The sequence below is a fragment of the Thunnus maccoyii genome, chromosome 1 (assembly GCF_910596095.1).
Source record: "Thunnus maccoyii chromosome 1, fThuMac1.1, whole genome shotgun sequence".
Classification (NCBI taxonomy): domain Eukaryota; kingdom Metazoa; phylum Chordata; class Actinopteri; order Scombriformes; family Scombridae; genus Thunnus; species Thunnus maccoyii.
In genome coordinates, this window is record NC_056533.1 from 13,068,595 (window position 1) to 13,091,230 (window position 22,636).

Sequence of the window (22,636 nt, forward strand, 5' to 3'; positions counted from 1 at the left end):
GGATTCTGTTTGGGGTTTATCTGCACACAGGTTGAAAATGCTATTGAGAATTGCAGTCACAAGCACATTGTGCCAGTTGTTAGGAATTGTGGGATTTGTTTAACACTGCAAAAATATTACCCTCTCCCAGATCATGAGAGTCCTAAATTGTCATTTTCTCAAACTCAAATCCACCAGTAGTTTGAGAAAAGGTCACCTACTTCAAATGAAAATCACCTTGCTTTGAAAAATGTCTTGATTCGAATGACATTTCAGGATGCTACTGCCATGATTGCCCAGTGCTTGAAGTGGACCAAAAAAAAGGCACCGGTGCCTGTAGAAATAGTCTACAAATCAGCCTTTGAATGCTCACATGAGTGTAACAAAAACAAAAAGTGCAGAAACATTTCTTGGCACTAAGGTGGAGAGTTGAACTGTTAATGACGCCTCCTCCACTTCCAGAAATGCTATGAAAGGAAGAGAGAATAATTAACACAGCCATTAGAAAAAACACTGAGACACTGTATTTCCTGCTGTTGGGATGTGCTGCTCACCAAATCTAAAGCTGACTCATGCCTAAGTGATTTTTGCTGTACTGCCCGGTGTGCAAAGCTCACATTGTTTCCTCTCTGCTCGTTGTATAAAAAGACAGATCAACCAGCACTGTAAACACACAGAGTCTGACTCTTACTGACGTGTTTTTCCCAGTTACATGCTGTGAACATGGCGTTCAAGATGTGAATTGCAAATAGTAAATGTTAACAAGAACAAACATTTAAACAGCTGTGTTTCACAAGTTTTTACCATAGGTAAGCTTTTACCATGAACATATGTATGCTTGTACATCATACAGCAAAGCTGATAACATGTCTGAACTGTAGACACAAAGCAGAGCTTCATCTGGTTTAAGATTCAGGTCACTAAGTTTGAGTTTGGATGTGTCTTCCACATGATAACAGCAGGATGACTAAATCCTAAATGAACGAACAATTTCTTTTTTAATTACAGCTGAATCAAAAAAGTCAATGAAAATATGCATGGCCCAAAGGCTCACTGTGGTCCACAGCAGGGAAGATAAGTTGCCACATTTGTAATTTGTTTTTACGCTTGGAAGAATAATCAAGCATTACAGAAGTGTAAATCTAATCTCACAGAGCGAGACACAAGATGAAAACAATGCACACGTACACTGTCATCATTATGACTTGATTATATTCTCTTTACTTTTTAATACTTTATTATAATTTCCTGATATTTCCCTATGTTTTTTTTTTTTTATCTTTTAATCTCCCTTCTGTAGGGAAATTTGGAAGTACAGATTTGTTTACATGGCATTTCAATAAAGCAACAATGATTAGAAATAAAGAGAATGACATGAATGAGAATGAATGAATGAAAAATTCCTGGTGGTGTTTTGCTGTTGATGGGACAGTCAAGCCTGGTTTTAAAGATCTGGAGGTGGATCACATTTCACACAGTTGAAGGAAAGTACACCCTAAAACTTAATTCATATGTAGTATTAATGTGATAATTTTTATATGAATTTTAATGTCTAACATTAAAACAAATCAAATTTTCGAGCCACCTTTCATGTACAGTGAATAATAGAATACAGTTATCCAAAGAATCTTGAGAGCACCCGCTGTGGATTTATTAGAATATAAGAAAGTTTTATTATTCTCAACTGGTAGCCCAATATTGAAATTAAATTTTAATGTCAGTGTGTCAAACATAACTTCTATGAGCCCAAAGACTGACTCAGTAATTTCATGTCAATGGACAAGAAGTCCCTGATGACAACATCAGTTAGAATTATGAAACACTAATTCCAGCTTTCGTGCTGTGTGTCTGTAGATTTTCACATTACTGTCCAAAATCATTGGGATACCACAATGACAGTTCTCTTTTAGGGTAATTTTACTGTAGCAAAATGACAGAGTGAGCCATAGTGACAGCAGCAGGGTGTCGACAGAGACGGTGCTGAACTGGGCTTCGCTGGAGTATCTAACATGTTTAAGTGTGTGTAAAATCTCCTATGTGGCATTGCAGGGTAGAAAGCTCATGAATCTCATTTGTGGAAAAAGAAAAAGAGGCTCAAGGGAGTGTTTGATTCAAACCTGGAGGTAATGAGAGCACTATGCGGTACCATCCTACCTCCTAGAGAGTATGACTTCTTGAAAGAGATGAAAACACGTGAAATGATCTCACTCCACTGAAGTATTGTTGGCTTGTTTTGAAGATTTAAAAAAAACTCAGTAGAATAAATGACATGTTAAGATGGATTTATTGTAATCGGTGCAACAGTTAGTTGGGTTTGAAAAGGCTCAAATCAAACTTTATGTATGTACACATGTATCATCTGTGTGTCTATTGATTCATCATCTTTCTTTTTTTTCCTATAGTTGTCACTTAGCTCCTGTTTCCTTTGTGCTTCAGTGTAATGTAGGCATTGAGGGACAGGAGTCACGCTGCTCTGCCTCTGCCAGTGATTAGTTAAATAAGGGATGCTGCATTCTTAATCACATTGCTTCTCTCCCTCATTATTTTTCTGTCAAGCAGCACTCAGAAGTTTGTTTTGGGCACTATTTACTAACACATCCTTCTTCCAACTTCCCCCCCTTCACAGACAGCGTCCTTCTTTTGATGATGATTAATTTAATTTCCACTGGATGTCAAAGTGTTGGCTGGGAATTGGAGCGATAAGTCTTTAAGTTGTCTTTCAAAGAAGAGAGCTGCTGTTCAAAAGAACTTTGATTTATTGCACGTCTTCATTCTGTGTTATGTTTTATTCAGGCAGAAATAATTCCCCACTATTTGGAAGACAAAAAAAAAAAGAAAGAAAGATGAGAGTGACTTCTCTGGGACAAGCCTTGTCAACACAGCCTTGTTGCTTTTGCAGGTGTCAGTGTAGACCGGCCTTGGATCCAGACATCAAGAGGCTTAGAGAAAGTTTCCCACCTTTCATGGCTTGAGTTTGTGTGCTTTCTTTTTTGGATCTGCACCCAGGCTCTGATCTTTGCAACCAGCTTACCTCAAATGTCAAGAAATTATACACTGCTTCAGTATTTAAGTCCACTTGGGAGCCACTTTTTAGGACTACTGACAATCCCATAATTCCCTCCTTACCAGTCATTTATGTGTCATCCTTCCTGGGACTACTTGAAAGGACAGGTTCACAATTTTCAAGTCTTGCTTAAAACAGTACCCAAATAAATATAGAAACAGGTTTTGCTAGCTGTAATCATTCCTCCTGCTAATACTGACCATTAGAAGATCCTCTCCAAATGTGCTTACAATGTAAGTGATGGGAGACAAAATCCTTAAAACCTTATTCAAGAGTTTATCTGAAGATAATATGAGGCTTCATCCATCTGAGTTAGTCAAATGAAGTGGATATCTTTCACAGTTACAGCCTTTTTAGTAAAGAATAAAAAGAGGGAATTAGGCACTAAAATGACATTAGCTTTGAAGGATATTGTCTTGACTAATTTGGACGGCTGAAACTTCATTTTAGCGTCAGATAAACTTTTAAATACTTTTTTCCACAGAAGGAGGCTTGTGGATTTTGTCCCCCATCACTTATACTGACAGTGCATTATGAAGGGATCTCTTAGTGGCCAGTATGAACAGGAGAAATGATCTCAGCAAGAAAAACATGTGTTAATGTTCATTTGGGCACTTGACTGTTGTTTCAAGACAGACCTGAAAAATTGAACCTATCTTTTTAGAGTCAATCTGCCTGATGTTAGATTTTGCCAGGTGTGTCACTTTTTGGAACTTTTTTAGTTGTTATACCTTTCTGTAGGAAAAGTACTCACTATATGATCTGCATAGTTTTTACAAAAACAATGCAAACCAAGGCTGACATATGGAAACTAATCAAAATGATGAATATGTGAATCATATTAAGAACAAAAAAAAATATTAAAGGGTAAATTTCTATTTTTATTTATAGCGATAGCTCTATATGCTAGTTAGGTTTCTAGAGAGCAGTTCTCTTTGGTTATGTTTCTGTAGTTGCCGAAACACTTTATGACTGTGTAATATCAATGACTAATGGTACTGCTCACCATTTCGATTTCAGGGTTACATCAAAACCTTCACAGTTTATATTCTAACAATTATGTGGGAAATGAAAGTGTCTGCAAACAAAGTATTAACAGATAATGAAAAAAGATGCACAATCTCACCATGGAGTGGGTGTTTAAAAAAAGAGAAGGTATTAAATAAGTACCAAGTGCTCCTTACGTCCTCCCACCATGGCATAACACGATAATGCAATCTGCATAAAGGACTATTTGTCTTCATTAATGATAGGGAGAGAGCAGACTAATCCTCGTTGCTGCAGCCCTTTTTTTCCACAGCTGTCCCTATCACTGTCTGCATGCTCACCTCTTCACAACTCTTGGTCTGGTGTTATTATTCACTGTTGGGCTATCTCCTGACAGGTATGCAATGGAATGTAAATTCCCTACCTTGTTAGGGTGCTGGGAGTCTGTGTACTTGCGGTTTGGTTAATCACTCATCCTCACTGTATCCCCCCCCTTTCTAGAACGAACACACACGCACGTACACACTTGCCACAACCTCTTGCCTGCCTCCCTTCTGGCTGCTGATTGGGTGATGGATGAGGCAGGGAGGTAAAGAGTGAGGAAGATGCATTAGAATTTGACCATACCTGCGTATGAGAGCGAGAGAAACTGTGTTTGCATGTCCATCAGCGTAAACCCTAATGCTTTGACTATGCATATGGCACACTGACTCAGACACCCAGACATGGACACGCCGCCATTGGAAATCTGAGTCTCCTCACAGCAGGAATGGAATTGAGAGCCATGTTACTTAATCTCCTTGCCCTCTTTTACCTGCTAGTAACTCCTTTAACTTGGCTCCTGGCCAGTGGGGTACCATGCATTTAACACGGGACATGCTGTCGCTTGCTCCCTCAGGTCTGAGGGAGCTTTATGGTTTTTTAATGAATCTTCATGGGCTTAACGACCCAGAAATCTGAGGCTCAAGTCTAATGTCCTAAAATAAATAATTGATTCGGTTACAGTCCTGCGCCGAGGTTGAGGCCAGCTGTTTTGTGGGTGCCATGGTCCTGTTTCTCCGTGCTTGGCTGATCCTGTTTCCTCAACACTGCCTGTCACTCCACAGCTCTGTTTCGTCCTCCCGGCCTCTGCTGCAGCACCCTGCCGATAATCTTCCCGACAGCCCTCTTTCATGAGCCTCAAACATGTCCTGCCGTCTTTCACCAAGCACTGCCACGGGTCTTATCTTCACTCACACACATTGGCCACACACAACAAGCACTGTAAACGTCCCTCACAAACTATGGAAGCAGCGCTCCGCTCCCCCAGCAGCCCCCCTGGAAGCTCCTGCTGGCTGGCCGTCACTAACCCATCTCTCCCTTCTCTCTCTTGATAGAAGAGCAAGGAAAAGGCTTTGCTGTCATCTCATCTTCCCTCACCTGTTTTCTGTGCCACTTTCATTTTTAATACAAACACGTGGTCTTTCAAAACAGATCTGTGCTTTGAAAGAGAGCTGGACCGTATAATGTGACGGATACAGTATGCAGAGAATTATGAGGTGGCATTTCAGTTCCCCTGGAGCATTACACAGTTGTTATCTGTAATGATTTGGATGCCAATGGAACAAACACATCTTCAGAAGAGGCTGGTATTGTGTTCTGGGCTCTTTTGCTCATAATGTGTGGCATAAACATCACAATCTTCCAGCTTGTTTTGAATATGCATGCAATTAGCAAACCAAATTAAGCAGAACTAAATTAAATGGCGTTGGTGGAAACAAGCATAGCTGGTGATTTATGGTGCAGCACTGTTTACAGTGATGAAGTGCCACAGGCTAATGAAAAGCCCAGGTAAACAAATACCTGGCTTTTAAAATAGATCTGCTCCTGGGAGAACAAAGGGAAGGTAAACAGAGATTTTTTAAAAAGGGGAGCCGTTGTCCATTGTTAAAGCACTCTCTGGTTCTTTTGATGAACTGTGCTGTCAACATGGCTGTGAAACAAATAAGTAATCAGCTGCAGTGTTTACAACACTCGAGCTTACTGAATACACCAACGGACTGGTGCTATGGCAGTGTCCAGTTCAGGTGACATCCTGCCAGCATCCCACATACCCAAAGCTAGGAGCACATGCAAGTGACACATGAAGCTGTTCTATCATTTTCTCGTAGGCTTTTCATTCCCACATTGAAGTCCTAACATGGGCACTTTTGTGCATTTAACTTGATTGAAAGAAGCTTTGTCGTTTGAGAATCGTTAATAGCTTCTATTCCTGTGTCAACAGGAGGTGTTGTGTACTCACATGGATCCAGGATTATGCAAATGAGAGGTGACATATTGATCTGGAATGCAATCACACTAGATGACAAAGACTTTGCCATCTTTGTACATATTCCTTCAAATATAGTCCTCAGTCATTCGTCTCTGGATGATTTCTGCGTCTTTTCATTCAAGAAAGTAATATACCAACACTGCAGCCAAAAATTAAAATAATCAGATTCTCCAAAAAATGTTAGATAATTATATGTTATATTTGGACCTTTCTGTGTAGTGCTATATAAGCAATGCTCAAAGTGCTTTACAATGTGCAGACCAATAAATCACACACATACACATGACTAAGACATCATACTGAGTTTGATTTACATTTTCTACTTGATATTCACCTCCAGTCTCTAAAACACTCAACCCACTACTACAATATATTGATAATCAGTCGAAATCTCCATCAGCAAGTGTAGCAGTAAAGAGTTTTATTTAGCACTGTGTGTGCATGTTTCACAGAGGGCAATGTGATGAGGGCGGATATATGAAAATGTCTGTGGCAGTGTGATGAGCCTTCAGGGTTTATGTGTAAATCAGTTCTAGTGTGTATGCAAGTGTGTGTAGGCAATTGCTGTTGTCACCTTAGTCCTGAATTTCATCAAATTTGTCATTGAAGAATGCTTCAAGGTGTAAAGATACACTCATCAATACAGCAGCATGGCATCTAGAGTCAATGACTATTTAAGAGGACCTTGGGACTGATGGTATTTTTTGAATATGCTACAAGGTTAGGGAGATTCCAGTTGCATAGAATTTAAAAAAAAAAAAAAAATCCACCTGACCGTTGAATTAGTTTACCTTAATTTCCACAGTGCTAAAGGCTGTTATTCAGCTGTGAAACCAAGCGAATCTGAGCCACACTCGTGTCCTCGTCCTCACAGTGAGGCTGCAGAGTGCAGGCAGGCTTCTGCTCCCCAAACAATTACACGCTAATCTGCAATGTGAAATGAGTATTAGGCTTTTGATCTCATAGGAAGAGTCCCCTACTTCACCCCAAAGTAGAGGAAGTTATATTATCTTCCAGAGTTTCTGACCTTCTGTGTCCGTCCCTCCCTCGCAGCTCTACCACCCTACACCTCTCCCATCAGGATAGACAGCAACCAGCTCCTCCTTCCAGCCACCTTTCTCCAGATTAGCCCCCTGACACGGCAGGCCCAGCTATTTAATTGCTTGTCGGATTGAATATTCTCCAGTTTCCCCCTTCATCTAGCTTGCAGATATTGCTTCTCATTAGTATGTCCTGTACCACCCCACTGCAATTCCTTGCAGGGTGGAAGACAGACAAGTCCATAACATTATGCTCATCCTCCAACTGAAAACCAGCCTGGATGCCAGCCAATACAAGACTGTGACACACTAATGGTTATGAATACACCCATGTTCTTTTAATCTGAGACAGCCGAAGTAGCACTTTAGCAAGTCTCTTTAGATGAAGGATGTTATTCTGAATAAATATGTGACTCTTAACTTGACAAAATAACTGCTGTCAATCATTAAAGTAAATCTCAATGTTAAATATAGATTTATTAACTGTGTTAAGTCATTAACTCAAAGTTATTAATACTCTAATTAAAGTACAATAAACATTAAATGTCATTATAACCAATAGGAATAATGAGCAAAAATAGTAAAGTAAGACTTTTCAAGGAAGTCTTCAACAACTTATCGCTGTGTGTGTGCCCCTGTATTTGGTATCCACTGGCTGATTTACATCTGCTTATCTGTTGCCATGAGCCTGTCCTCCCAATAAAAATGACACTATAGGTCGTAATGTCAGTCGCCAAAAATTACCTATAGTTACGTTTGGGTGACAGTTCCATCCAGAAGCCATAGTAATTATGACCCGGAGAAGTTCAGATGACGTCTGTATAAGGTGAAAAATTTCCATATCCAGAGTTGGCGAGTTGGGTGGCCGGTTAGATCCTAACTTGCAAAAAGGAGACCTAATGGACTTAGCTGCAGAAGACCACTGTTCACTTCCAGTTTCCAACCATGAGTGTCGCGTTTTCTAACTGCGAGTCCGGACGGTTTAAAAACCATAACTATGATTGTTGTGGTGTTTACTGTTGCCATGATGACAAAGGTTGCCGAACTTTAAGGAAGTAGTAACTTTAACCTACGCCACTTTTCAGGTGATCATTTTACCCCTATATATGATCTTTTCCTAACCCTAACGTAGTTTTTGTGCCTAAATATAAACAGACCTTAACTACAGCATTGTCACACCATAAAACATCATCATTTTTAACAGTGATGTGTAATGGTTTTGGAAAGCACAGACAAATTATGTCATCCTGCTCATTACTGCCGATAGAGGCCCATATTAGAAAAGCAGCCCCTATGGGTTGTTCTGGAGTTCATGGTCAAACGACCTATTTGGTTGTTTAATTTGGAGGACTTGTTGGTTGCTAGTCTCCTTATATTCATGCACTTCTTCCTGAATCAAATAAGGCTGTCATTGCCCTTACATGACTGATGTGACGGATGATGTGCAGTCTAGCTGTCACACTGATGATTTCAGAGCACTTTGACTGACAGAAATGTGAGCTACCACTGGAGGGTTTTTTTATTCCAATGTTATCCCATACTTTCATCTCAATCTGATTCATCAGCATGCATTTGAATTTAATAGAGAAGTTGGGGTTTTGGCCCACTTTGCTAAATTTCATCTGGCCATATTTCCACTTTTCTTGACGTCTAATATCTGCTACTTCTTCATTAAAGAATTTCTAGTTTGACAGGTGAACTTAGAGGAATCTTGGGTCAAATTTAATGGGTAGGCTTGCATAATTTGTTTCTGCTTCTTCCTCTTGGAGCTTACAAGAACCGTCACTGGTTTTGAGGCTTCTTTATTTGTGTTTTAAAGGCAGCAACTGCCACTAGTAGCAACCAGACTGATGAAAGTACACTAAAATCCCTTTCTTTTTCATTAATTTCACCCACTGTAGTAACATCTCCAGCACCATGGACAGTGACATTAAAACCTTGTTGTCTGTTGCCTCGCTGGAAGATCTGTTATGTGAGAGCTGTGTAAAAGTACAAGTGCAGTCATAGAATCATACTTTCTTAACCTCTTCGAGTACAGCAGATGGTTGTTTCTCTGCAGGATCCTCCTGTCTCCCCAGAGAGCAGCGGCTTTCCAAAGCTACTATTGCTGGACTACGTGTCTTTATTATCCTTGGCCTCTAATGCTAGTTTTCTCTTGAAAGATGAAATAACATTCCCCTCTTCATCCCATTTATTAAGTATCCTCAGCTATTTAACAAGTGGCCCTTCCTCAGTGACCGATATGCTTTTGCAAGCGCGCTCGATTTACCCTGGTTATACCCCGGCTGGACATGAGGCATACATTATTTAAAGGGCAAAGCCTGGGGAGTGTCCACTGCCAGGATGGATTGCTCTGAGGTTCTTTCCAGTGAAGGATATTGTCTCCATTGCTGTTTATCTTAATACAGAGACCTAGGGTCTTTTTTTCAAAGTCAGTACTAAGAATATCAAAAGAGTGTATGCTGATGATGTATCAGTGAGTATCTGGAGCTGAGCTCAAGGCAGTTCTATACTGTACAGTCTGCACTTAAAAGGCACAATATGTGTTATTGGGGCCTGCCTCTTTAGTAAAGTCAGTGATACAGCGCCTTGTGTATTACTTATTGTGAAAGCAGGGATTCAGAACTTTGCATTGACATGTTTCTAGTGCATCTCTAGATTCCAAGGTGAGACTTAAGTTAGTCAGGCTGGGTGACAGACTGCTGGTGTTGGGCCAATGGAGAGGGGAAGGCCCAAAATTCCCAAATTTTCAGGTAGTAATGTTTCAGTGGCATTTTACTGAATCTGAATCTAGTATTAAATCCACTTATCTAATCTGACACCTCTCAAATCTAATTTTAAGTTCTTTAGCCTAAGGCCCTGAGTATTTTGATCAACCTGGAACTGGATCCAATGTGGAACCAGCTGAACCAGCTTAAAGAACTAACTTTACTTCCTTTTCAGTCCTGCTGTTTTCCTCCCTTTTCTAGTCCACAGCTGCTGCTGATTCTTCAATCACAATAACCAGCTCTCTTCTACAATGCTGGCATCTTCTGCTCTGATCTGTTTTTCACTTAGCCTCCTTTTTTCTTTTTATTCTGTATGTTTTCTGTCATTACTTCCCCTTCACTCCCTTTGTTGTTGTCCATTTATGCCTCTCGTTGCTGTCCTCTCCTTCCCTCCATCTCTCCTCTGGTGACTTGGGCGACATTTGCAGTAGAGATTAAAGTGATCAAGGACCTTCCGTGGCCCCCTCCTGTCGGGCAGCTCAACACCAGCCCTCCCCCAGTGGAGGAGCTGGAGTCTCCCTCCCAGACAGCTCAACCCTCGCCAGGACAGACAACCTGTGACCAGCACCACCAGGGTGGGTGTTGGTGTTCACATTGTCCAGCGTCTCTCCCATCAATCCCCCTGTCCATCCATCTGTCCATCTATTAATCCATTTGTCCATCCCTGTATCCATCCATCCATCCACTTCATTGATTGTGGTTATTTATCTTTCTGATCTCATTAATGAACGGTGTGATTAGTTAAGAGTGTGTGTTCCCACTAATTCAGTAACATTTAAGTGTGATTTGTTGCACATCTGTACTGCTAATTTTCTTGGATAGTGACACCTGAGCAGGACATGCAGTATTCTAAGCAGATGGCTTGAATTTTTATAAGTGAATTTGTAGAAATAAACTAAGCATATAGTATAAGAAGACATTATCTATACACCTGGTTAAAAGGTTAGCTAGTCAGTGCTGACTGACTGAAATAATTTACATCTTTTAGAAGCACTGCATAATGTGACATTAGGTATTGTGTTAGTAATGACTGTACTTTTCCATCTGTATTACATGTGGCAGAAAATAACTAACTCCTGTGCAGGTTTTAGGGCTGAAGGCTCATTAGTTTTAATTGTGCTGAACTGCCTTCTGCATGCGTAATTGCCATTTGCTGTGACCCCCATTTCCTCTTGTCAACATACTCATAACTGTCCCAGATGTCTCTCTAGCTGTTCTCTACAACTGGCTTACATAAAGTGAAAAATCAAAGTCATTTGAAGCGACTTCACTTCAGGTTTAGACATATTTACCATCTTATTAAACACAATGGACAAGCTATTTTCAAACAGCCATTAGTTGATTTCTGAAGCCCTTCCACAGGCTCTCTGCTGTAATTACCCAGGGAAAAGAAGGACGTGTAGCAGAACTAATGCCAGGAATGGGATTTCCCCTGGCAGAGTGGGAAGACTTAGAGTGAGACCATGTAAGAGGACACCGTTGTGTGCTGTGGGCGAGGACAGGGCAAGGACTTGATTTATGTCCATAAATCCATGGGAAAGGTTCTGGTTCCCTCTGTGATGTGAGTGGGTTTAAGATTGGCGTCCAGCTGTAAAGTGATCCTCTCGCTGTCTGAGCCAGTATGGCCCCACTCTACATCTTTGAGGTCAAAGGTCACAGTGGCAGACACAGGGGGGCTGATGCCCTCCACGACCCCTGTGAATACAGTTACAATGCACTCTCTTGACCTCAGCATATAGGCATACCCTCAGTCACACAACAGGACATTAGTCATCCTTGATACACAGGATTGCTTGTCTTACACTCTCTAGATTGACTCAGCCAGGGTACAGAGTTAAAAGGCTGTTGTCTTTTGCTCTAATATAGACCAGCAAAAAACCAGTATCCATTACTGCTCAGGGGAATCTGCTTTATCCGTTCCACCTCATTATCAAAATTTAAATGCGGCTTGACAGTCCAGATATTACATCTACATATAAATGGAGGGCACTTTTGTCATAGTATAATGAGAGCTTTTCCTCTTTGTTTTTTGACATGAATTAATTACCCAGACTTTGAAGAATTTCTCTTACCTTCCTCTCCTTTAAGCTAAGCACACTAAAAAAAAAAACAAAGTAATTAAAAGAAATCCAGATTTAATTTTAAATAGATTCACTAGCTGACACTTGGGAGGGTCATTCTTTTGTCTTGGAAAACCCAGTTAGAATTTCATTTTGGGATTTATATAATGAAGAAAGCATATTCCAAGCTGGATTTAGCAGCATGGTTTTAAAAATATATTATTAAAAATGAGTGATTTTTTTTAAGTTACCAGTTCCTGGGGTATCATACCACGCTGAGCACTATTTTCAGCGTGCAGCACATTCTAATGTTATGCAGACCTGTTAATCATTTCACACGTCATAGCTGGAAAACCTAATTTTCACCTCACAATACAGCGGTCGATGGCTCACATCGCCCCTCAGACTAGTCACCCTTTTGGATAGGAGTACCATTAGTAAATGAGAATTAATTAGCTAGCTTAATTAGAGACATTTTCTCAGGAGTGTGTGCAGAAGGGGGCTCGTAGTAGTAAGGTTGTTCAAAGTCTTCAGTGATGTAACTGTTTTTTTGATGTTCCTCCTTCATTAGTGGGAGGTTCCATGGATTTATGTTTTCCAAATTGTGACCCTTACACCCTTGAAAAGTTAAAAATTCCAATATATAGTGTTTCCTTAATACTAATTTTTTTGTGGTGTTAGATGTTCACTGTAAGTGTCTCTTTGTGTGTTTTTATAGCATTATTTCACACTGTATTGTGCTGTGCTTTGCTGCATTACATTGCAACACTTTCTGTTGTGAATTGGGTGCAGTTTGATTATGGAAATGTCATTTTGACCTCTGTGTTTATCTGTGTCCTAGCCAATCAGCTCCCTCTCTCAGACACTCTCCCTCCCCAACCTCCTCTGTGTTTTTTATTTTTTTATTTTTACAGAGCTCTCTAAAGGAAGCTATGTGTTTGAAGGGGGCAGGTCTTTCAGCCATCAGTCACCATCTGACTGACAGTTCAATCTGATACACAGATTCCATTTGCTGTGCTTTACAAGCAACAATACTGATAAGACACACACAGATGCCCCTGCACATTTATGTAGCTGTCTTTGTGTGTGCATGTTCGCTTGGATATACTGTATGTGCACCCTCTCCTCTCTCTAAGCTGCCTCTCAGGGCTTTTGTTCTCCTCTGGGCCAATCCTCTCGTCAATCTCCTGTCGGACATGTCTCGGACTGTGTGCTCCAGAGAATGAAAGTGGAATGAGTTTGGCTCACTCCCATTGATATTCAGCCTTAAAACATAATTCTACAACGGTTAAAGCTAGTGTTGGTGAGATGGCTGGCAGTCGAAGCAGACACGGGTCCATACACAACAAATAATATGAATAAAATACTCTTCTTTCAGATCTATGTGCTCTGCCTCTGGAAAAGTCTCAGCTCTGACAGGAAAGGTTGATGGGGTGAGCTCCACTGAGATTAGCCACTCATCCCTTCCTAGGTGTTGGAGGGGGGAAGAAAGGGTTTAATCAAAGTAAAAAAAAAGCACTGATTGTGTTGAATCCTGGCAAGAGGAGGAATTAGTGTGGGCACGGGGAGAATGGAGGAAATGTGAAGAGCTGAGGTCAGGCTGATGGTTGAGTGGGCTGTAGATACACTGAGAGATAGCAACATCCATCCTTATGACACACAAGCAGATACCTTTTCCAGCATTATATGTTCACACCAGTGGTGGACTGGGAGAAAAACATATAATGTTCAATGTACAATTTATAGCTATTTTGAATATGATCATATAATGTAAATATGTAAAGTATAACAATTTTATTACAGGAACAGACATGATCAGTGACTGATAGCCCAACATTAGGACCATCAAAAACAGCAGAGATAACAGATCAAAGCTGTTACCGCTCTGTCTCTCGAGCATTCTTCCACAGTCCAATTTCCTCTATGTTTTTCTGTCCTTGACATGCAAAAACAGAGAAAAAGACAGAGTTAGAGAGACGGAGAGTGAGAGTGTGTGAGATAGAAAGATCAAAAGAGAAGGTGAGGAGAATAAAGAGAGGAAGGGTTGGACGTACGCAAACAGGAAAGAGGGAAATTGAAAGCGAAGGAGGGAGAGAGAGCAATTGGCTAGATCTTCATGTTGTGATCTGTCAGCGTTGATAGGGATGAGCGGAGCAAACATGCATCTCCCTTGTCCCCTTGGTCAGTTTCCATGGAAACGCTATTTCTCACCCTTACACATACTGTATACTGTATGTTCATCCTACCCACACTGTGTTCCCCAGCTGTCAGCATGTGGTTTAAATGGACTGCACGAAAAAAAGTGGAGAACTAATAATGTCTTTCACGTGGACTTATGTGCAACACAGGAGCATCATTTGACCGCTCAGTCCAAGAGTCAGACCCTGAGGAAGTGGAGCTACAGCTCATACTCTTCCATGGGTCTGAGGTTAGAGCCACAATTTACCCAGCTGTCATGAAGCAGTACAATTTGTCATTTTAAGACTCAGCCATAGCCCTATAACGAAGAGACGTGCAGAGGCCAAGATAACAATGGTAGACGGAGTCATTTGGAATGATCATTTCCATGAGTTTATGTTTAGGGAAACGCATCAGTGAGCTCAAGGCCAGCGAGTTCAACCCGGAGTTGAGAGGAGGTGAAGGGGAGCCCCTGGTGGTGGGAGTTGAAACAGCAGTGCTCTGTCTCACCATTCATACATTGGACTGTGTTGCATTGCAAGATCTCAGGATGCAGAACCAGCACAGGTTTACTGTCTCAGTAGAAGTTGGTGGTATTACTGGTTCATAGAATACATGTAACTCACTTTTAATTGTATTAATCTCTGTTGAAGCCTGTTGGCACTAGAGAGTTAATGATTCTTAACATTTATAATGTTTTGGCAGTGGAGAAAGCCAAACATGTGAAGGAAAACATGCCCATAACTATGTTAATAAAGTAAATGTATACATCTGTTGCAGTTTCTACAGAAGTTTCTGCGTTTCAACGAGCCTGATGAAATTTGTTGACATGGTGTTGTCTAGTGTAGACTAAATTGACTGATCGACACTGTCAGTGTCACTCAGTACAGGAACACTTGGCGAGCTCACAAACCGTAAAGTGTAATGCAATCCTCTAACTGGAATGCAGAGTCTAGACAGATGTAGGCCCATTTCCATCGACATGTTTGTTAAGATCACAGTGCCTGTTTGTCTGTACAGTGCCTTCCATGTTTAGCCCGGGTAATTAAACGCCAGACACAAGACTGGCCATTAATGACAGGGAGCTGCGAAGATAGAGGCAGCCCATTGGCTTTCAGCTCCTTACATTAACTCCATCTATCGAGGGATCAGCTTTGATATGTCGATCTTAAACCTTTAAGCAGCACAACGATCTCTGGCTAAAGCTTGTCATATGTTTGGTGCAGGAATCTGCCCTCCGTTACTGCTCAAGAAGCATGTCAGTGGCTCTAAATAGGTCTTTCCAAAGCCAAGGGTGCTGTGACATCAATTATAGTGATGGATGACGGAGGAAAAATGGCTAAAACACACATGAAAACACACACACAGACGGCCACATCACTACTCCGTCCAACATTTCAGAAGTGGGAATTTGTCCTTGTGCAGATTATCTTCTTTGTTCTCATGTTAGCTTTGGTAACTAACGGTAAATGTTTTTTCTGTGTCTTGATTGGCTGTGAAGCTGCTCAGTGACCTCTGCCAGTCCGTGTTATGAGCACAGGTCACCTCCAGCCCCCGCATACCATCAAACACTTCCCTGTGAGGTTGCCAAGAGAGCTTGTCATGTCCACAGTTGACCGTGAGAGTTTTGAAAAGCCAGTTTAATGTTTAACTTGCAGTACTGGTGCGTGGGATTTGGTTTGCTTGTCTGTGTGCATTTGAATTTTTCTGTGTCTGTGTTCGTATGAAACTGCATATGTGTTTGTGTGTGTTCTTTGCACACACTTACATACTATGGTATATATGGATGTATTTACAGAAGATAATTGTGGTTGTTTCAGTGATCTGGAGGAAGTTTGTGTGTGTGTGTTTTCTCTTGTTGGAATGTGTACACAGTGGGGAAGGATTGATTTATGCCTCTCCACTGTGTGTACATGCCCTTCAGTTACACAAAGTGTAACTTTGTGTGTGTGTGTGTGTGTGTGTGTGTGTGTGTAAATGCACAATTAGGATTTCTGTTCTCACACACACACTTCACTGCTCTGTCAGGTTTAGAAGAAACATTTCACAGCAATTTACATCATAATGTTTGCAATTCTCTACTTCCTGTTAAACGCACTAGCCTTTTTTTTAAGTGACCTTACCTGAAGTCTAACTGAAGTGTACATACATGCCTTTGTTGTGTTGTTATCAGAGTTGTGAGTGGTCTTACTACAAATATAAATTATATCCTTCCAGAATAAAATCTTTCAACTATTGTTTTTTTTCCCTTTATATTACAGTCCAGTTTGATGGTGTAGAGAAGTCTCGAATGTCACCCACCAAGGAGGGGAAAACTCGCCCGCTGCAGCGGCACTCCAGTGGCTGTTTGGTAAACACCAAAATGACTTCACTGGACCACTGCAGCTCCTCTCTCGGGGAACGCATTGATCCCACCATGCCCCTGGAAAGCCAGTTGTGAGTCTGATCTTGGTGTTGCTTAATTATGTCTGGAATTTTACATGATTTCAAGTACACGGCTTTGTTCTAAAAGGAGATGAAAGGCCCTTTTGTTCGTTTTGTGTTAGTGAGCGGGTTTGACACTTGTTGTTTCATTTCCTTTATACTATTTTCTGCTTGTTCTGACCACTTGTTTTGTTCCTCCTCCATTCTCCTCCCTTTTTCCTCATTGTTTACTGTAGCTGGTACCATGGAGCCATCAGCCGAACAGATGCTGAGTCCCTGCTCAGGCTGTGTAAGGAGGCCAGCTACCTGGTGAGAAACAGCGAGACCAGCAAGAATGACTACTCTCTCTCCCTTAAGTAAGAAAAGCAACTCTCTTTTCCTTACAAACAAGTCACAAACAATATGATCACACACACACATGCACATGATAGCTTGGTGAAAAAGTAATTGCAACAGGACAATAGATACTCACATACCAGAGAGATGTAAAGCCAAAGAAGTACAGCTGCTACACATGCTTTCTGTACTGGTGGGGCACACATACTGTAGTGGATAAGTCTAACATCTTTGTATACTTGTGCCCCAGTAGTCTGCTGACTCTAGCTTTTCAGTATGGTAATAATTTTCACCTTTCAGACCTTTAGTTCCCACCTACATACTGCCCGTCCCTTGTCCTCCACTTCCCCCTGGTAACCCCTCTGACACCGTGGGCTCCTTGATTTGCTGATGTGCCCACAACTCAGTTACCGGTGCCCTTCATCAGCAACCCCAGATCCTTGCCACGTGCAGCAGAGGGTTCAAAGGAGCAACTCTGATTGGTTTAGTCTAGTCTGACATTTGGTAGAAGTTACTCTAGCTTGAAGGGCTCAAGCACAGTCACATCCCATTCTTTTGACTGGAGCGTGCGGCTTTGGTGGGTTTGGCTTGATGATTTTTCACTATTGGGTGTCAGGACAAGGTGCCATGGCAACAGTTTCCAAAACATAACTAGACATTTTGTGGCCATCTGAAAACTTGTCAAAACCAACTGTGGTGAATTTGCTTGAGGTATCAGCTATGAAATCATAATATCTTTGTTGACAAGTGGTCTTTTCACATTTAGTTTATATACGGTCCATTTTACATTTGAGGGCAGACTCAACCATATGACATTTAGAAAAATCTCCACAGCCCCATGATGACCTTCAGAGATGAGATGAAACTCTAATACGCTGAGAGACATTGATTAGCCTTTGTTATTACCGCAGATCTCATCTAGCTGGAGGCTTGTATATCTTGGCAGGGAAACATAATGCTGTTCACTGCTGCTCCAGTTCTCTTCATGTTACTGTAGCCCATTGCCTGTCTAACTTCCAGGCCCAATGACTGATCATCAGCTTATGCTTGTGTGATGCTTCTTTTTCTGCCCTACTGACTGGCAAAAAGCCGTACTAACCGCCGGACTGCCGACCTGCTATACTGAAATTCTGACTGCCTGGGAATCGATTATTTATCACTCAAAACAGCTAGGGCCTATAGGGACACCCTTGATAAATATCTGTGAAGTGCAAAAGAAGACCAGAACATATGGTCCAGCACCACACACACACACACACACACACACACAAACACAGAAATGGCCCATGATTAGCAATCACAGTTTCATCTTCTATCTAAGCGACAACTAGTGCCATGCTGGATTTTTTCTGTGATAAATGATCAAATGACTGCAGCAAAGGGAGTGAATATTTGTTGGGAGTACATTATACAGAATTTTCTTTCATTTGAAATATGTAACTTGACCCATGTCTTCAGTGTACATAGTATAAATGTTTTTTTTTTTCTATTTGTGATATAGGGAGTGATAATGCAGGAACAGGAGTTGATTATATCACCTCTAATAAGCAATTTAGGAGCTTCCTAAAGTTTTTAAGGAGGAAGACCAGAAGGCGCTGGAAAAAACATGCTGACACTTGCATGTGTCTGAAACTTGCACAGATTGAACTCAACCAGGCAATAATAAGAACAGAATAATTTAGCTTCAATATTCAGTTGTGTGGTTTAAAATAAATCACACAATTTAACCCTCTGGTTCAATAATGGGCTTAGTAAAATTCATGTAGACTTATTCACATCCCACAGCTGTCCAGCTGACCCTCAATAATGAGCTGCACTATTTAAGCTGATGATAGGGAAGGACCTGGGGGATTCAGACCATCTCCTGCTTCTTTAACCGAAAGGCTGATTTGAGAAACTAAAAGCGAATCATGGGAAGACTTCTGTGGGACCCGTAATAGCTGTTTGTAAAGTAAAAAAAAGAGAAATAAATCAATCTGGGGAATATTGTGTTACTTGTTTAATCTATGCGGCTCAATGGGAACTGCAGCCTGGACCTTTAACCAGTGTAGGTGCCCTCCCCGCCATGTGGAGGCTATGGTTTCCCCCATTATTGGTTACCCATACAGTTGGTGGGCTTAACACTGATAAGGGCAAAAGCCAAAGTAATAGACATAGGAGCCTCCAAGGGTTAACACAGTTAAAACATAGGCTATTGAACCTAATACTACACGCCATTTTGTGCAGATGGATAGATTTTTTTTCATTTTCTCTTTCTTGGATTTATAAGTTGTAAATTATAGTTATGTTAGTTATGTTTCATGTTAGAAAATAGCATAGCAAATGTTTCTTGAGGCTTTGTGCTTCTTTGTGTGCACATCTTGTGCCTTTGGCGTCAGTCACATAAAGCCTAGAAAACAATCAGCGGGCTGATTGGTGGGAAAGACAGGTGCTACCACACCACAGGCAGAGGTGACTCTAAGTTCAGCCGGCTCACACAAGCCCGTTTCCCCCAGCTGCCACTGAAAATGAGCGGAAACCTAAGGTGAAGATCCTCCATGTCCGAGGTTGCTGAAAAATGTATAAGGCCATGCAGTGGCACGGATGTGTATTGCATTATTGATAAAGACAGACGTAGCTGAGACCCCCAGCCTCAAGAGTCCTCTGGCCTGATGGAAAGCATTTTCTGTCTGTTGTGCCCTCCTAACCCCTCTTTTCTGCCCCTCCCTTTCTCTCTGCCTTTTCCTTTTTGGATAAAAGCCCTTTTAGCTGTTTGAAACATATTAAACCCTTCACAAGTCTCTCAGAGCCCAGTGTCATCCGGTTTCTCACCCCATGACAGATTCCACACAGCATGTGTCCACTGGCTGAACAGAGAAATTGTTCGTGAATGAAGAAAATCTATACAACGAAATCTGTTTGATGCTTGAGCACAAGCTAGGGGGAAGTAAACAACCAACTGAAAGCAAAACCCCAAAGCATCTGCAAATGTAACTCCTAATCCAGACACACTTCAAGGTTTTATAGTTTCTGTTTTGATCATATTCAGACACAAAAGACAACATCAAAAACAATATTGATTCTGGCTTTTTTAAGCTTATTTAGCCAGTCTAAGTTAAAAAACAAATATTCTGCTCAGATGTTTTTCCTCCTATTTTGTTCATCAAGTAGACTGGACCTAGGTTTTGTTTCTTAAACTTTACAGGCTGCTTTACACTACTAACCATATTCTTTTGTTCATCAATCATGTCTTACAGAATGGTAGGGATCATCCCAAGTAGACTCATTCAATTTGTTCTCATATGAAATAATGGGCGCACAGGATATCTGATGCCCAGTAATGCTTAAAAAGGTCATCGCATCTGCCAAGGATCATTATCTTTTGGCGGATTATATCTGCCATTTCTGATGCCATAGATTCATAACACTGAGAGCATCATTCATGGAGCAATCCAATATCTCGAAGGTAGAGATAAGCAGTGATTGCTGTCTGGCTGTTCCTGCTCTGAGGACTACGGGGTTCAAATCAAAGTCATAAACCTCAATAAACAGGACAGCAGACCTCCCCAGTGAGATTAATCCTGATTAGACAACAGGAGCCCACAAACACAGGGATATGATAACACCACAAAGGCTTGTCTTCTCAAAAATAGCCCCATATTCATTTTATCAACAGCTCTGCTGTATTGCTCTGTTGTCCTGGTTTCTGTCTCTGCAGGACTGTAACATGATAAGCAACCCTGAACACTGACTGGAAAATCAGTTGGGAATCTAAAAATGATGCTATTGATGTGTTTGCCTTTTTAAGTGCGCCTCTGTGTAACCTAACGCCTGTCTCCCAGGGCACTGCACGAGGATTCATCAAATGCACTTTGCAGGGAAGATGTTTTTAAAATGAGCTCTCCTGGCACAACTCGCTGAATCATAGGATTGTAGAGACCTGTGGCTAGGGAAATTTGTCCTGCTCTACTCAAATCATGATGAAGTTGTTAATGACATGCTCAAAATATCGAAGCCAGAGGCAGAGTAATGGAGAAGTCTGATAGTTGTGTTTACTTCAATTTTATAGCCGAGCAAGCCTGCAGCTGTCTACCTAAGCTCCCATATTAAAAAAAAAAAGATGTTAGCACTGACATATTTGAAAAATTCTCCATCAGCTGCCATACACAGAACAGATGAGGACTGGCCTGATCTGTTGAAATAAAGAATAGACTCACAGGAAGAAATCACAATGTATTTCTATTTTTGATGGATGTCCTTAAATTGAACCCTGTACACACTTAGCTTTGTTTCCCCCACTTCATTGTTATCTCTGTGCCGCTTTCTCTTTGTGCATCAGGGGGAGAACACAACCGCAGGGTTTACACATGCAATTACGAGATAAGTAAAGAATGGACTTTCCTTATGTTTAAGGTGCCTAAAGCCCAGTTGCTTGCTCCTGTTCATCAAAGATAATGGACATACCTACAAATATATGCATATATTTATGGTGGGAATATATTCACTGACCTAAAAAACATTGATTTTGTTCGTTTTACTTGTGTTTTACTGTCAATTTAATAAGGAGTAATAGAAATACAAATATATGGGAAATAACAAGCAAGGAATGTGACTTGACTTGACCACCCTGATGCTGTGTTTCACTGCATCTCACCAAAACAGAAATGTGTGCTTTTATCTGTTGCTATATATATACACATAGGCTATTCCCACATCATCTTTTTGTTAAGAGATTAAATAATGTCTCCCCTGCTAAACACCTTGTAAACACTTATCCTGCATGTGTGCAGTCCTCACGAGAGTCCTTTTCCACAACATCTTTGACGCAACCAGAATGTAAAGTGCAGATAACACTGACTGGTCCCATAAGTCAATGGGGTCTGCAGCTCTCGTGCTTACCTGATGTACCTGAAGGGCTAATGTTTTTATATCCTTGTTTTTTCTTCCAGTGTAATTGAAAAGTTCTGTCTTTGTTGCCAGTTTTTTTGTTTGTTTTTCTTTTTGCATTTCAGCAACATGGGTTTCATTTCACATTAAGCAAAAGTAATGAAATAACATATAACAGAAAGTAGGTTTCGTGAACTGGTGCACATTATGTTGATGACAGGCCATAATGCCCACTTGCAGCCAGTGAGTGCATAGTTTATGGATAGGGCAATCATAACTTGCTAGAAGCATTAGTTGCAGATTGAAAAAGCTATTATGCTAATGTATTTAGTAAAGACAAACGATCAAAACAGTATATTTACAGCAAGTTATAGGGAACATTAGTTTTGTATCCATTCCTTGCTAAAGCTTACTGTTGCATCACTGAACAACTCCAAAAAAGTAATTTTCTATTCTAAAGCAAGATTACTGGCAAGATGTAAAATGTATTGATCGAAGGCTCCTAGAAACACACAGGGAGCTTTTAATTTTCTCTGCATTTATAGCTGTAGCTTAAGTGATTTATCCTGGGGGTTCATTAGCCTCATCCTTATGCTCCGCATGTGAAACCCAGCACCTTAAGC

At 40.9% G+C, this 22,636-nt stretch overlaps 1 protein-coding gene across 3 annotated transcripts in view; it reads left to right on the forward strand.

The window, feature by feature from the left end:
• The window catches only part of zgc:158464 (uncharacterized protein LOC791139 homolog), a 95,339-nt gene that overhangs the window by 68,953 nt on the left and 3,750 nt on the right, over positions 1 to 22,636 (forward strand). For 2 of the 3 annotated variants that reach the window (XM_042409403.1, XM_042409411.1), the window contains 2 exons: positions 16,649 to 16,823; positions 17,048 to 17,167. In XM_042409403.1, the coding sequence (XP_042265337.1) occupies positions 16,649 to 16,823; positions 17,048 to 17,167 (295 nt within the window). Of the gene's footprint in view, positions 1 to 10,577; positions 10,725 to 16,648; positions 16,824 to 17,047; positions 17,168 to 22,636 lie in introns of all 3 variants that reach the window. The other variant, XM_042409393.1, reaches the window with a different exon arrangement.